Source organism: Hyperolius riggenbachi, chromosome 3 (genome assembly GCF_040937935.1).
Source record: "Hyperolius riggenbachi isolate aHypRig1 chromosome 3, aHypRig1.pri, whole genome shotgun sequence".
In the NCBI taxonomy this organism is placed as follows: Eukaryota; Metazoa; Chordata; class Amphibia; order Anura; family Hyperoliidae; genus Hyperolius; species Hyperolius riggenbachi.
This window is the reverse complement of record NC_090648.1, coordinates 221,836,338-221,849,974: the sequence shown is the minus strand read 5'-3', so window position 1 is coordinate 221,849,974 and position 13,637 is coordinate 221,836,338. Positions and strand designations below refer to the sequence as shown.

Below are 13,637 nucleotides of genomic sequence, written 5' to 3'. Positions count from 1 at the left end.
CAGATAGTTACATTCTATTTAGTTATATGTATATATTTAGAAATGTTACACACTCTTTGGCTGTCCTCCAACTCCTTCTCAGTGAGAGAGATGAGTCACAATAAACACTGATACATTCATGTAAACAAAAAGTATCTAACTCAAGTTCGGATGCGTCTGCAGAAATCTCTAGGGACTTTAAAGCCCTGTGTAACCCTTCCAATGCTGGTCTAGTAAAAAAAAATGCTGGTTGCATATAATATACTATAAATAATGTTTTAGAGCAAAGTTGAAATGCAGGGTTATATTCCGCTTTAATATGCATTAGTGCATGTTTTTCCCATAGCAGTGCATTGGGAAGAAGAATTCAGTTAAAATGCGTTAAGTGTGAAAGGTGCCATAGGAAAACATGGGCATTACTTTGAAAATCAGTTTTCTTTCAGTTATAACTGAGAGCAACTGATTAAGTGTAAAAGGACCCTAAGTTTACTGTTTTTAATGATTTATGTTCTGTTTAAAGAGGAACTCCAGTGAAAATAATGTAATTAAAAAAAGTGCTTCATTTTTACAATCCTTATGTATAAATGATTTAGTCAGTGTTTGCCCATTGTAAAATATTTTAAATCCCTGATTTATATTCTGACATTTATCACATGGTGACATTTTTACTGCTGGCAAGTGATGTAGCGGCTGCTTGCTGTTTTGGCAGTTGGAAACAGCTGTAAGCAGCTATTTCCCACAGTGCAACAGGGTTCACAGACAGGAAACTGCCAAGAGTAGGTAGTTAGAATTTCTTTGTGGGAGGAGTTTCACCACAATATCAGCCACACAGCGCCCCCTGATGGTTTGTTTGTGAAAAGGAATAGATTTCTCATGTGAAAGGGGGGTATCAGCTACTGATAGGAATACAGTTCAATTCTTGGTCGGAGTTTCTCTTTAAAGCCGCATTCAAAGTAAATTGAAACTTTGTCTCTCTATTACCTGTGTGACTTCCAGTATGTACCTGTCAACTAGGCATACAGTATTAAACGTAAACGTAGGGCATATGTTATCATGCTAATCTAATTGCATTATTTATGAAAATAAACATATAGCAGGACTGTAAGATTTTTTTTTTTTTTTTTTTTTTTTTTTTCAAAAGCAGCTGCACAGTTATTGATGCTGCTTGTTCTGGCCATGTATGCTTGATGCACAAGTAATTGGTGATGTGATGTATGCAGGAGGTTGACCCCTGATCTCCTCAGATATGGCTTTAGTGTTTTTTTGTTTTTTTTCTAAATGAACACTGATCATGAAGCAACTCAGCTGCTTATAACATTTTTGATAAAATAAAGGAGTTCTGCAAAATTTGCACTGATTATAGCCTGCACCAGTTTTCCCTTTTTTTCCTCCCTATTATTTTGGTATAAGGCTCTTTGGCAGGTGTCCAGTTGTGATGCAGCAAGCAGATTTTATTCCTTCAGCCACTGCAAACCTATGTGTCCTATGCTGCAGCTCTGCTTTCAGGCAGTCTCCCCCTCTGTAGCAGCTGGCGACCCAGCCAAGTTGGCAGCCTCTGCACATGCCGAGTGCGCGGCCACGCAATCTGTTATTTTAATATTGCCATATGTATCCTTTAGGTTTATTCGTTTGCGCATTAGCAGTAGTTCTGTGGGACTGAGCGAGACATACATCAGTGGGCACTGGTCAGCCATGCCTATGCTCCCACTTCATCCATTGTCCTTCCTCGGACCACTTTTGGTAGGCCTCCAATTAATGCATGCTGTTTTCAGTTGCTCTTACCCTTGATAATGTCGCTGACATTCTTGCTCTTCTTTTCCCTTTTTCCAGCACATCATCTTCAAAAGCTGAGCATTCAGCATATCCCACCCCAGATTGCTGCCACTATCAGTAATCAGTAGTATTACCCTTCACCTGTCAATGGTTATAATGTTGTGACTGATTATGTGAATGCAAACGTTGGGAGACAATTTGTATGTATGTATTTTTTTTTTTTTAATGGTTACCCTATGGAGCCTGTTGTGGTGGTAGTATTGGTGGTGTGGAGTTTATTTTCCCAGAATGGGGTTTTAATTTGTTTTGTTTTTCCTGCTGTACTTTTTTTTTTTTTTTTTTTTTTTTTAATATAAATGCTTCAATGGCACTCAGTTTTCAAAAATATAAAGGGTTGAAATTCTTGTCCCCATTCAGGTGATCTTTCGATTTGCCCTGGCATTATTTAAGTACAAAGAAGAGGAGTTTTTAAAACTACAAGATTCGACCTCCATATTCAAGTATTTGCGCTATTTCAGCCGGACCATCCTTGATGCAAGGTAAATGTTCCACAAACCAGCCAAAATAGATGGTCAACCTGTTCAGGGCCTGGCTCTTATCCCCACAGATTTCTAGGAGACAAGTACTGGCCTAATGGTAGGCAACAGAAATGGTGTATAGCTTCCAGACCCATGGGAGTTATTACAGCAGGTTAATATGGAAGTGATGATCAGTTGGGTTTCAGGGCAGAGCTTTTTGTGCTGAAAGATGGTTTCTGTCAGGTGCTTGTATTTGAAAGTGGACCTGAACTGCACAGGACAGCAGCTATGATGATTCCTGAGCAAAGCCAGACTGAATGCTCAGTCGGGGATTTTATCAGGGCTGATAACTAGCAGGCTGAAGAATGAAACCGAGAGCAGGGTAGTTGTTTTCTCCAATGTTCCCACTGATATATATGGTAAAATACATGAGGGTGCTTCGTCTCTGGTTCACTTTAAAAACACTTATCCCTTTGTGGTCTGTCTCCACTGGAGAGATTCTCCCTCTTGTTCATGAAACTAGTCAATTAGTCTAAAGGAGGCCACTTACAGTCCAATTTATAGCAAAGAATCTTTAGTGATCATATAATTGTCATCCGATTTGCAGAAAATAAACTCCATTGGTGTCCCGAATTGACTACAAACCATTCTTCAAAAAAAAAATTGACAACAATTTTGTAGATGGGGAAAACTGTGCTTCTGATTTGCTGTGATGGATAGGAAGTACAGATTGCTTTGTTTTGATGGTTTGTTTAGATGATGTTGCTCAATGTGTCATGACATTTTATTTCCGATTATAGTTCTATAGGTTAGTATATATAATTCTTCGCTAAAATTGGACTGTTATTGGGCAGTTTAACTGTACCTAACATCACCAAAACACACACATGCATGTCACTCTCACTAGGTAGATATCTTTCCTCTACCTGTATAGTGTATGTCCAAACCATTCTTAGCTGCTGCTGTTGACATTACATCCCAGCTTCCGGTGGTGTATTTGCTTGCATGTATTTGCTTGCTTCCATAACTTGGTGGGCAAAGGGGTTAATTCAGTAAAACTTTGATTTTGTTCCTGTTTTTATCTACACTTTGTAGCTGCACACTCACCAGTTCTCTCCCTGCTGAACTCCAGGTTACATATACAGCAATCAGCTAGTTTCCCATATTTGTTTGATTAATTAAGACACTACGTTTTCAAGTTTTTGCCCATCAGTTGCATCTGACTTGTATGTAACGGCTGTTCGCACTAAGCGGGGCAATGCGTGGTGTGCACTGTATAACACCATATGCAGTGTATGTCATTCACCCCATGGGGGGCATTGTAGGTTGCAATGGTGTTACACTGCTGCAAGCATTTCTATGCACTGTGATTTCCCCCCCATGTAAATATTTGGTCACAGTATCATAGCACATACCAGTGTATGGCCACCCACATTAACTGTTAGAATGAGCAGTAAAACAAGTTCTGTCATGCCACAGTGGAACGTTCGGGTAGTATCCTTAAAATCTGTTTGCATTATAGATGTTTAATGTATCTCTTGTATTGCAGGAAACTCGGTAACATTGCATTTGTGGACATGAATCCATTCCCACTCCGACAGATTCGTAATCGGCGCACATACCATTTGGAGAAAGTGCGGCTGGAGCTGTCTGAGCTGGAGGCCATTCGTGCCGATTTTATAAGAGAGCGAGAGACCAGCCCTGACAGGAGAGATCTTATTAGTGATGACGATGAGGACAGCTAAGCAGGAAGAATTTCACTGTACTGACTCGAGAAATCACGCTGGCCGTATTTCTATACTAAGAAATTTTTCCGTGAGTTATCTGCTATGGTGGAAATCATCTGAAGATCATTCCCAACAGAAGAGGCCATATTTCCTGCATTATTTCTGTGGTTATGGGAACGGTAAAACAGACTTGAAGATGCGGCCCAAAGGACATTAATAGAAAATCTCAGTTTATCATGGTCAAATCAGTGATTGATGGTTGCCAGGGATATCTGCAGTTATTGCTTGGTTGCAAGGGGTCACAGCACTATGCAGATAGTAGTTTGCCTTGGCGGACAACGCAGGCAGTACATCTTAAGTAGCAAAGCATGGTGTAAAATGTTCTTGTCATTATCACAGCGATTTAAAGCACTTGCGCTTCCCAGTCATTAGTGGTATGTTCCACTATCATTCCAGTCCTAACCTGTAATTATTTTGTATGTGTAACAGACTGTCCTGGTTTTATATGTTACATTCTGCTTATTTTGATACTTTTATTTACTTATATTTTTGTATTACATTGAATAATGTAAAGTTCACTTTAATTGAAACAGTATTAAGGATCAAAAAGTACTGGTACCAATAACAGTCAGGGGAATTACATGCTGCTTTTCTGGATAAATCTAGGACCAAACTACTAAACAGGTTTTCTTTAATTTGATACTAATTAAGCCAGCAGTTTGCAGCATTTGTAACCTGTTGATTTGTGGTATCTGAAAGAGAGGTAAACAATGGCATGGATGTGTTCATGATTTTGTGACGTGATATAAATAGTATTCATGTGGACTACAGATTTGAATGTCTGGTTAAGGTGTGTTCAGCTCTCCTTGAAAATAACAGACTGCATCCTGTGTATTGTCCCTCCCTGCTGAAAGCTTGAACCAGTTCAGTTTAGAGAGGGCTCTGCGGGCACAGAGCACACTGCATCTACATTGTGTGCATTATTGGCACCCTTCTCAATCAAACGCTATCACTGGTAATTTTTGTGTTTTGTTCAATATAAAAAAGTGATACTCCTTTAAGATGTCCTGAAATAAACAAATTTGCAGTCATCATAAAAAAAAGCTTGTGCATATGACAACTTGAAATTGAGTGAATGTTGTCAATTGGTCACAATTATATTACTGTTCAATAGGGAATTGCAGAAAATTCTTCTAAGCAGCAAATCTGAACTGGTCCATCAATTTAGCCTATTGAAGTCAGCAGCAGTATATTAGTTGCCTGGGACCTGGTTAATGAACCTGAAGCGTTTTAGACTTAAATCTGAAATCCATACTATCAGTGTTATACAAAATCTGTCAGTAAAGTTTTTTTTAACTTTGTTCCATCATTCTTCAGCACAGTTTGACATTGCTTTGGTGTCGTAGAGCCACGTAGTTCAGGCATTTTGGTAACCAAGGGCCTTCATGCATTCTAAGATCAACTATTGTAGAATGATATATAAAAAAAAAAATTTTTGTACAGACACTAATGCTGGGGACACTACACACCATTCGTTTTCCCGCTCGATTCGCTGGTCGATCGGGATCTATTCGACTATTTTTGCCGTGCTCGATTCGGGCTTCGATCGTTCCTGCCATCGATTTGCATGTTAAGTATGCAAAATCGACGGCAGGAACGATCGAAGCCCGAATCGAGCACGCCGGGAATAGTCAAATCGATCCCGATCGAGCGGGAAAACGCATGGTGTGTACCCAGCATAAGAAGTGCAAATGTATGCAGTATAGAAAGTATTTTGTGACCTTCACAACTGGTTACAAAGTAGTATACTAAGTTGTATATTTTTCAAATCAAACTTGTAGAGGATTACATGGCATCAAAGTGGTGGCAAGGCTGTATGCTATATCATTAATGAAGCTCTGCTGACTTGTGTTGAGTCCTGTTGTTAGGACTTTTTGGTTTAAAAGCCTAGGCATGTTCCCTACTTCTGCTGCCAGCCTCCTCCCGCCTCATGCCTCTGCTTACCACACCCCTTCCTTCCTTTTCATGTGCTCTCCAGATCCCACTGTTGATGTTGTCACTTGGGCACCAGTATTGAGGCTAGGCAACTAATAAGTGGGGAAACTGAAGTTTCATAGTTAGATTCTATCAGACTACATGGAATTACTTGGGTTCCGCTTAGCCCAGTTCGTGAGAGCAGCCAGTGGTGTGGAGTACACTGTGCACCACTTCAGCATGTGTAAGGGAATTCCAAGAACTCTGAAAATGGCTTACCAATCTAATCGGCTGTGACGTTATCCTGTCTTCACTTCAAACATCTTATTGTATTCAGAGGAATTAAAAGAGAAATTTAAGGACACAGAATGTACATTATGCCAGTGTTGAGCATATTCCACATGCAGTAAATCACACCCTCTGGGGGTAAAGGAGGAATGTGTGCAGTAAAGAGCATTGGTGTGGACCTGTGTTACATCTCAAGTGCTCATAGTACCAGTCCATCTTATTTAGTTATCCATCTCTGTGCCCTCAGCAGCAGCCAGTACACTTACGCACTATGAAGATTCCAATGTTATAAATGGTGCCAGGTATTTGTTAAGAGCATTCCTTTTTTCAGAGTAAGGTAAGCCTAATCTAAAATACTGCTTTGGTTTACAACAGTCACCCTTCTTCATGCATAGAACTTCCCCCATCATACAGCAGGTTTCAGTGATGAAGGGTAAAACATTACATGTGAGTGACAATTACAATGGATCCTGAAGCAAAATACAGTACTTACCTGAGGACCCCAGAAAGAAGCTGCCATTCTCTTCTCTGTAAAGCTGTTGCCCGTTATGTAGAGAAGCAAAATTGTTTAAGCTTCTTTTACTCTGGAATAATTTGTCATTTTTGTGCAGTGTAAAAAGTCCAAACAAGTCAGCACCGTCTCGTAGATCAATAGCTCTTTATTAAGTATAAATATTAAAAAAAAGCATGATGCTCTCAGCTGTACTGCTGAGCACATCATGCTTTTTTAATTTTTATACTCCAAGAGCTATTAATCTACGAGATGGTGCTGACTCGTTTGGACTTTTTACACTAGAAGATGCCTGAAAGTGCACGAATGGCTGAAGTCATAGCACGTCATTATTTTTTGACTTTTCCTTCTTTGGTGCTTGCCACACACAGAATTGCAAGCTTGTTCGGTGTTGCAGCTACCATCTGCAGCTTTTCTGGCCAATTCCCTTTAAAGTCCAACACATCCCATACTTGAACAGAGCAAATTTTAACAGCAATCAGGGTGATGAGTGACTATAAAGAGTGTATAGAAGCAAAGTTGAAAACAGTGTGTCTGTTTTATGGGTCAAATATGCTTGGCAAATTCTGTGTCTGGTTATGTTGATAAATATTGGCTGTACGTATGTCACATGGTGTGCCGACTGATCTAATGTGACGGGAACAAAACCTGACACAGAAGAGCCACCAAACGTGTACACGTACATTGTCTGTTTTTTATTCCAATTGGAATAATTGCCCCAAAAAGATGGTTGAAGATCTGCTCATGTCTTCAAGTGCTCAAACCTCAGTATCCCAGCAGAAACTTTACTTGTAGCACTAAAGGTCTCCAGTCTGTATGGGCAGGTGCACCACTACAAGCAAGCAGAATGTTTTCAATTTGAAATGTTCAGTTCCACAGGTAGTGGGATTCATTTACACTGATCAGTGTGATTGCTTTGAGGAATTGCCTTGTCAAGCTTTAGGTTTAGTTTGGCTTTCAAAGCCCAGCCTCAGACAGCGCTCTGATTGTAAACTCTTGGTGCCCTTGAAAATGCTAGGCAGCAGTAGAAGCCTGACAGAGGTAATGGAAACATATATGATGAAATGAAGGGCAGCGAGCCTTGAACTGTCTCTGTGGACCATGCAGGCTTTCCAAAACACCTGGAAGTGTAGTGTGTACTCCAGTATACGCAAGAGATGGGGGAAGAGTCGCACAGATTTTCCAAAAACTACAAAACGTCACTTCCTTGCCATTGTGTTCTCCAGTGATTGGAAAAGCTTGTTGCTCCATCTCATCACAGCCGATTGTCACAAAAAGTATTGTTTCAACTGGGCCCCATCATTTGCTTTTTATTGGACCATCTATGGCTAGGCTACAGCTCAAAAGATGTATGTCTTCTACAAAGTCACAGTCTGCAGAATGGATCAAAATGATTGAAAATATGTAAGAATTCTGTAAAAGCTAATTTCTGTTACATTTGTTACACATGTTTTACATCATGTGTTTGGCTATGATCTAATTTTAGTGTCTCCATAAATGAAACTGTGTATTATCATCATGTATCATTGCACATTCCCCTGGATCTGTGAAAAGGTTCTTTTGTCATATTAAATATGCTGGATTTTTCTGTTGAGATTCTCTGAGTGTTTTGTGTTCTAGAAAAAAAAACGAACATGGCTGCTAAAGACAATTGCTCACATTTCTGAGTATGTCATCAGACCAGTTGGAGAAAATAGGTGGTCAGCAAGATGCAGTTCATTCTGAGTTGATGCTAATTTTATGCAGTTTGAAAACCGACTAATGAAACGCTGCTGTTGAAATTGATGTTTCGTTTTTTTAAGATTCTTTATCAGCATTTGTCAAAACAAGACAAACAAATAGATGAAATCACATCATATACAGAATAATAATGATACAGGATTAGCCACTAGCAGCAAATAAATCCTGTACAACATGATTGTCGAGGCACAGAAAGACAGTATGACATATAAACAGCGTAACTTGGGTATACCCAATGAGCAAAATGCTCCACTAAACATAATAAAGCAAATACCGGTAAACCCCACATGACTGCTCCCATGTGGGCCAGTATTTACCCCCATGATTTCCTCCATAAACAAAGAGGAAAGCTAAACCAAATGAGAACTGTGGTGCCCAATGGGATCAATCACCCCAATCCTCAAAACTCAACCAAACTTGTAGGGAGAATACAAAGTACCATCATAAGTATGTCAGGTATACATTTGGCAGATTTAAGTGTATCCATTTTGTATCCATTTGGCAGATTTAACAGTGATCTTTCAACTTCTAATCCAAAAAACTCACTAAATTGTGCATAATAAATTACAATTTATTCATCTAAAATGGCTCACTGCCAGCCTAATTCACTTGTGAAAAATGCAGCCTTCCATTCGTTGATCTGTTTACAGAAGTACTGCAAACCCACATTCACATTAATTATCTGCTGTCACAGTACCAGATGTCCACTGTAGCTTAGCTGGTCATATACAGGACCCTAGTTGTGTTCTAATAGCACTACAGTAGTGTCCCAGTTATTCAGAACTCAAATAACCAGCAATCTAAACCAACCAGCACAAATTGTCAGCAGAACTCAGTGGTGAAGGACAATCTCTTAGGTTGTTTGTGGGCCCTGCTGTGCTTAAAGGAAACATCCAAGCTAATAAAACAAACAAACTCCACTTACCTGGGGCTTCCTCCAGCCCCTGGTAGTCGTTCTGTGTCCTCGCCGCAGCTCCGGTGGCTCCCGGTGTCCTTCGCTGCAGAAGCTGACCTTGCCAGGTCGGCTTCTTGTGCGCTCCACGGCGCAGGTCACGTGGTTCGGCCGACGTCATCAGGATTGTACTGCGCAGTATAATCCTGACGACGTCAGCCGACCACGTGACCTGCGCAGAATAAGCCTACCCGGAACCTGACCTGGCGAGGTTGGCTTCTGCAGCGGGGAAGACCGGGAGCCACCGGAGCTACGGCGAGGGCACAGAACGACTACCAGGGGCTGGATGAAGCCCCAGGTAAGTGGAGTGGTGTGTTGTTTTTTGTTTTTTTTTTTGTTTTTTTTTTTTTTGCTTGGACCTCCATTTTAAAGAGAGCCCGAGGTAGACTCATGAAATAAAAAAAAAAAGGCTACCTGAACGGGGGGCACTCGCGGATCAGGTAGCCTCCAATCCCGACACTCCCCGCCGCTCCTGTGGGCCTCGATGGCCCACTGTCACTTTCGTGACCTCTGGGTCACGACACTGGAATGAGAGATTAATTCTCTCATTCACAGCGTACAGGGAGGCAGGGGGCTCTGCCAGGGAGAGAGAGAGATGCCCAATGGCAGCTCTGGAAACCATGCAGGAACGCCCCTGGTGGGCATTGTAAACAGGGAATCCCTCTCCCACAAATATCCGACAAATATTGCTAATCTCCGAGGGGCTACAGCGCAGTGGTGGGGGGCAGAGAGCGTCGGTGTGGGGACACAGAGGCATGTCATGAGGCAGAGAACATGCCTCGGTGTTCCATCTGCCCCCCAAGGAACCGCCTATGGTTCTCTTTAAAGACTGGACTCCTTGGCTCCTCCAAGGTTAATACATTTTCAGTTACTGTTTTTAACATTTTTAATACAAAGTTCATCATGAGATAACCGAGACTCTACTGTAATTCAAAAATGTCATGCTATACAGCTTCCATGCATGAGCATTCATACAGTTTTGCTCATAAGCTTACACACCCCGGCAGATTTGTAAATTTTTAAGATTCATACATTTGCATGATTTCTGACTGCTAAAAATGTTGCTTCCCTTGTTATAGTTCTGACATTCTGGCTGTAATACATTGTTGGTCTCTTGCCTGCATCAAGTGGCAGATTAATAAGGATGGCACAGGCACCCAGTATATAACTGTGCTCATATATGTACATATGCAAATTTTGTAAAACTTACAACTCTTTAAGAAAAATGAAGACAAACAAAGGTTCCGCACTTGTCCAAACTGGTTCACTTTATTCAGGATGTATCCAACATCAAATAAAAGCTAATAGCTTTTATTTGATGTTTGATACGTCCTGAACAAACGAACCAGTTTGGACAAGTGCGGAACCCTTGGTTTGTCTTCAGTCTGTCGTTTGGAATCCGGTTCCAGGCTCCTGCACTGCCATTTACCTGGGGAGAGCGGTATTTTATCATGGTTTGTCTTTAAGAAAAATGTGTGTAATTGGGCAAAACACATTTCTTTTATTTTTAATGGAGAATACTGAGATGGTCAAGAAGAGAATACTGAGATGGTCCCTAAGAAAAAAACGTTTTTGCGTAACCTTAATTCCTAATACTGTTGATTCCCCCTTATGCGTCAATGACGGCTAGTAGTCTTTCATTTATAATTGTGGATGAGGGATTTTACTTTGTTTCTAAAGCTGCCCATTCTTAATAAAAAAGCCTCCAGCTCACGTAAATATTTGGACTTTTTCTTTCATGAGTTGCACGTTTGAGATCTCTCCAAAGTGGCTCAATGATACTGAGGTTGCAGTAGAGTATTGTACTGTAGGGTCTGGAAAGTGTGATGGCCATTTATTTTGTTTCTTCTGTAGCCAATGCGGGGGTCGATTTTGCCTCCTGTTTAAGATCATTGGCCTTAATTCACTAAGATCATGCTGGAGATAAGGCAAGAGAAAACTTACCTCCACACAATGAGAGAGTTATCTTATCTCTTCATTCCTTAAGTTACCTCATCTGTAGTTAATTTACCTCCTCTGTAGTTAATTTACCTCTGTAGTTATTTTCACATGCAGTTAATTAACAGCCTGTCTTAAAATAACTCTGGAGTTATTTTAAGGATTGGAGAGTTAACTTAGACAGAAGAGTTAACTTTAGGTTTGCCTGAGGTAAAATGTTGCCTGAATACTACATGCCTTATCACCATGGTAACAACTCTAGGAAGACAGGAGATAAGCTTAGTGAATTTCACTAAGCTTATCTCCTGTCTTTAATAACGTTTCTAGAGTGGTTACCATGGTGATAAGGCATGTAGTATTCAGGAAACATTTTACCTCAGGCAAACCTAAAGTTAATTCTTCTGTCTTTAAGTTAACTCTCCAATCCTTAAAATAATTCCAGAGTTAAAGACAGGCTGTTAATTAGCTGCATGTGAAAATAACTACAGAGGTAAATTAACTCTGGAGTTATTTTAAGGATTGGAGAGGTCTTGCCCGGAGGTCTGCCTCACCGTGGCGCAAGTGTCTAGTATAATATACTTTGCATGCAAACCATATTGGAAGCTAAAGTACCTCCTAGTTTAATAAATGTTAGCACTTGTCTTGGATGCAGGGCATGCATTTTTCAGTCTGGCAGAGGCGGTGTATGCCTGTGCGATTAACCATTCAATTGCAACATGTGTTTAGGGATGCACAGCCTTTCTCCCCCCACCTTTCCTTAACTTTGTAACTATGAAACATGTCAGGTTAGCTGCTCCCAGCCCCTCCTCCTGAGTTTCCTGTTTGCATGATAAGTAGTAGCAGATTTGCATATGATTTGCATATGATTTGCATCTGAATTGAATGCGAAGTGTGCAGAAAGTCTATATAGGTGCTAAACACTGAGCTGGTGGTCATTTCAGATGCAGCCTTAGTGGTATGCGCTGGCGTTCTCCTTGCTGTTCTCCCGATGAAGTAGTTGCTTATAATAGCATAAAACACTGAATTTCACTCATTTCATTTAAAGGGACTGCTACCTCCCAGAATCTGAAATCTACATCCTAAAAAGCTATATCTACCACAGTGATTCACAAATGCAGCACAAGGCAGAGTACAAAGCAGACAATTGTGGGGGCCTATAAATACATTAGTAGTTCAATGTGTACAGCACAATCAGAACATCCAGCAACACAAGTACAAAAAACAAATACTTTTTTTTTTTTTTTTAAACATCTGCAGTACTGGTACGTGTTCATTTAATAAGGTACATCATAAAAAAGGAAATGCTAGGGGGAAGACCCTGCTCTTGCAAGTTTAAAATCTAGAGGGGGGGGGGGTGGAGAAACTAGGTGAGGAGATGAAGGGATTATGAGATGAAGCAGTGAGTCTCAATACCTGAGTATGGCAAATTATAAGCACGCCTGAAAAGATGTGTTTAAAGGATTTCAGGCTCGGAGCAAAGTGGAAGCGCTATGAAAAAGAGTTCTAAGGCGAAGGTGACACTCATAAGAAGCCCTGTGTTTTTCCTCACAGGAAGCATTTTTGAACCCTCTAACTTCGCTCACCACCGTAGTGGGTAAAATGAATTGCAGCAAAACATGAGGAAAGGTTCAATAGTAATATTTGTTGAGCTACAATTCTGATATAATAATTATGTAGGCTTGCAGAATCATAGTTGCATTGTATTTGAGTAATTAGTGAGCATCAATATTATTTCTTACGAAGTATTGCAGCATCACCCAGAGAAGATTGGGGGACCTCAGCGACCTCGGAGGGGAAATACCTGGCGATGGCATGTCTGCTTGTCCTTCGAGAGTCCCAACTCGTAAGCATTTTCCCTCCTTTATATAGACAGAATTCAGTGTCTGCGCAGGATTTTTCATCCATGCACCTGTGCAGATAAGGGTGCGTGATCACCATGTGCTTATCTATATCAGTACGCCTGTGCAGACAAGGCACATGCCTGCGTGATCGCAACGTGCTTTAGAAGCGTCACAGAACACGTCTGACTATTTTTGCTTATGTCTGTTATATCAGACATTCATGTCACTTTTGTATCTCACCCTGGATGCAAGAATTCAGAACCTGACCACGCTAGAAGACAGGAGACTTCCATGCAGGGCATAACAACAACATCCCAAGCTCCCCAACAAACTTAAAATGCGGTCCGCTGCAGGAGTTTAACCACTTGCCGACCGCCCACTACCAATTGGTGGCAA

The 13,637-nt window shown here is 40.8% G+C and overlaps 1 protein-coding gene across 1 annotated transcript in view; it reads left to right on the top strand.

Moving 5' to 3' along the window:
* Window positions 1–6,915, top strand: part of TBC1D2B (TBC1 domain family member 2B) — a 66,601-nt gene extending 59,686 nt beyond the window's left edge. Inside the window, exons 10-11 of the mRNA XM_068273610.1 lie at window positions 2,170–2,291; window positions 3,820–6,915. Coding sequence (XP_068129711.1) covers window positions 2,170–2,291; window positions 3,820–4,015 — 318 coding nt within the window. The 3' untranslated portion in view covers window positions 4,016–6,915. The remainder of the gene's footprint in view (window positions 1–2,169; window positions 2,292–3,819) is intronic.
* Window positions 6,916–13,637: the final 6,722 nt, after the last annotated feature.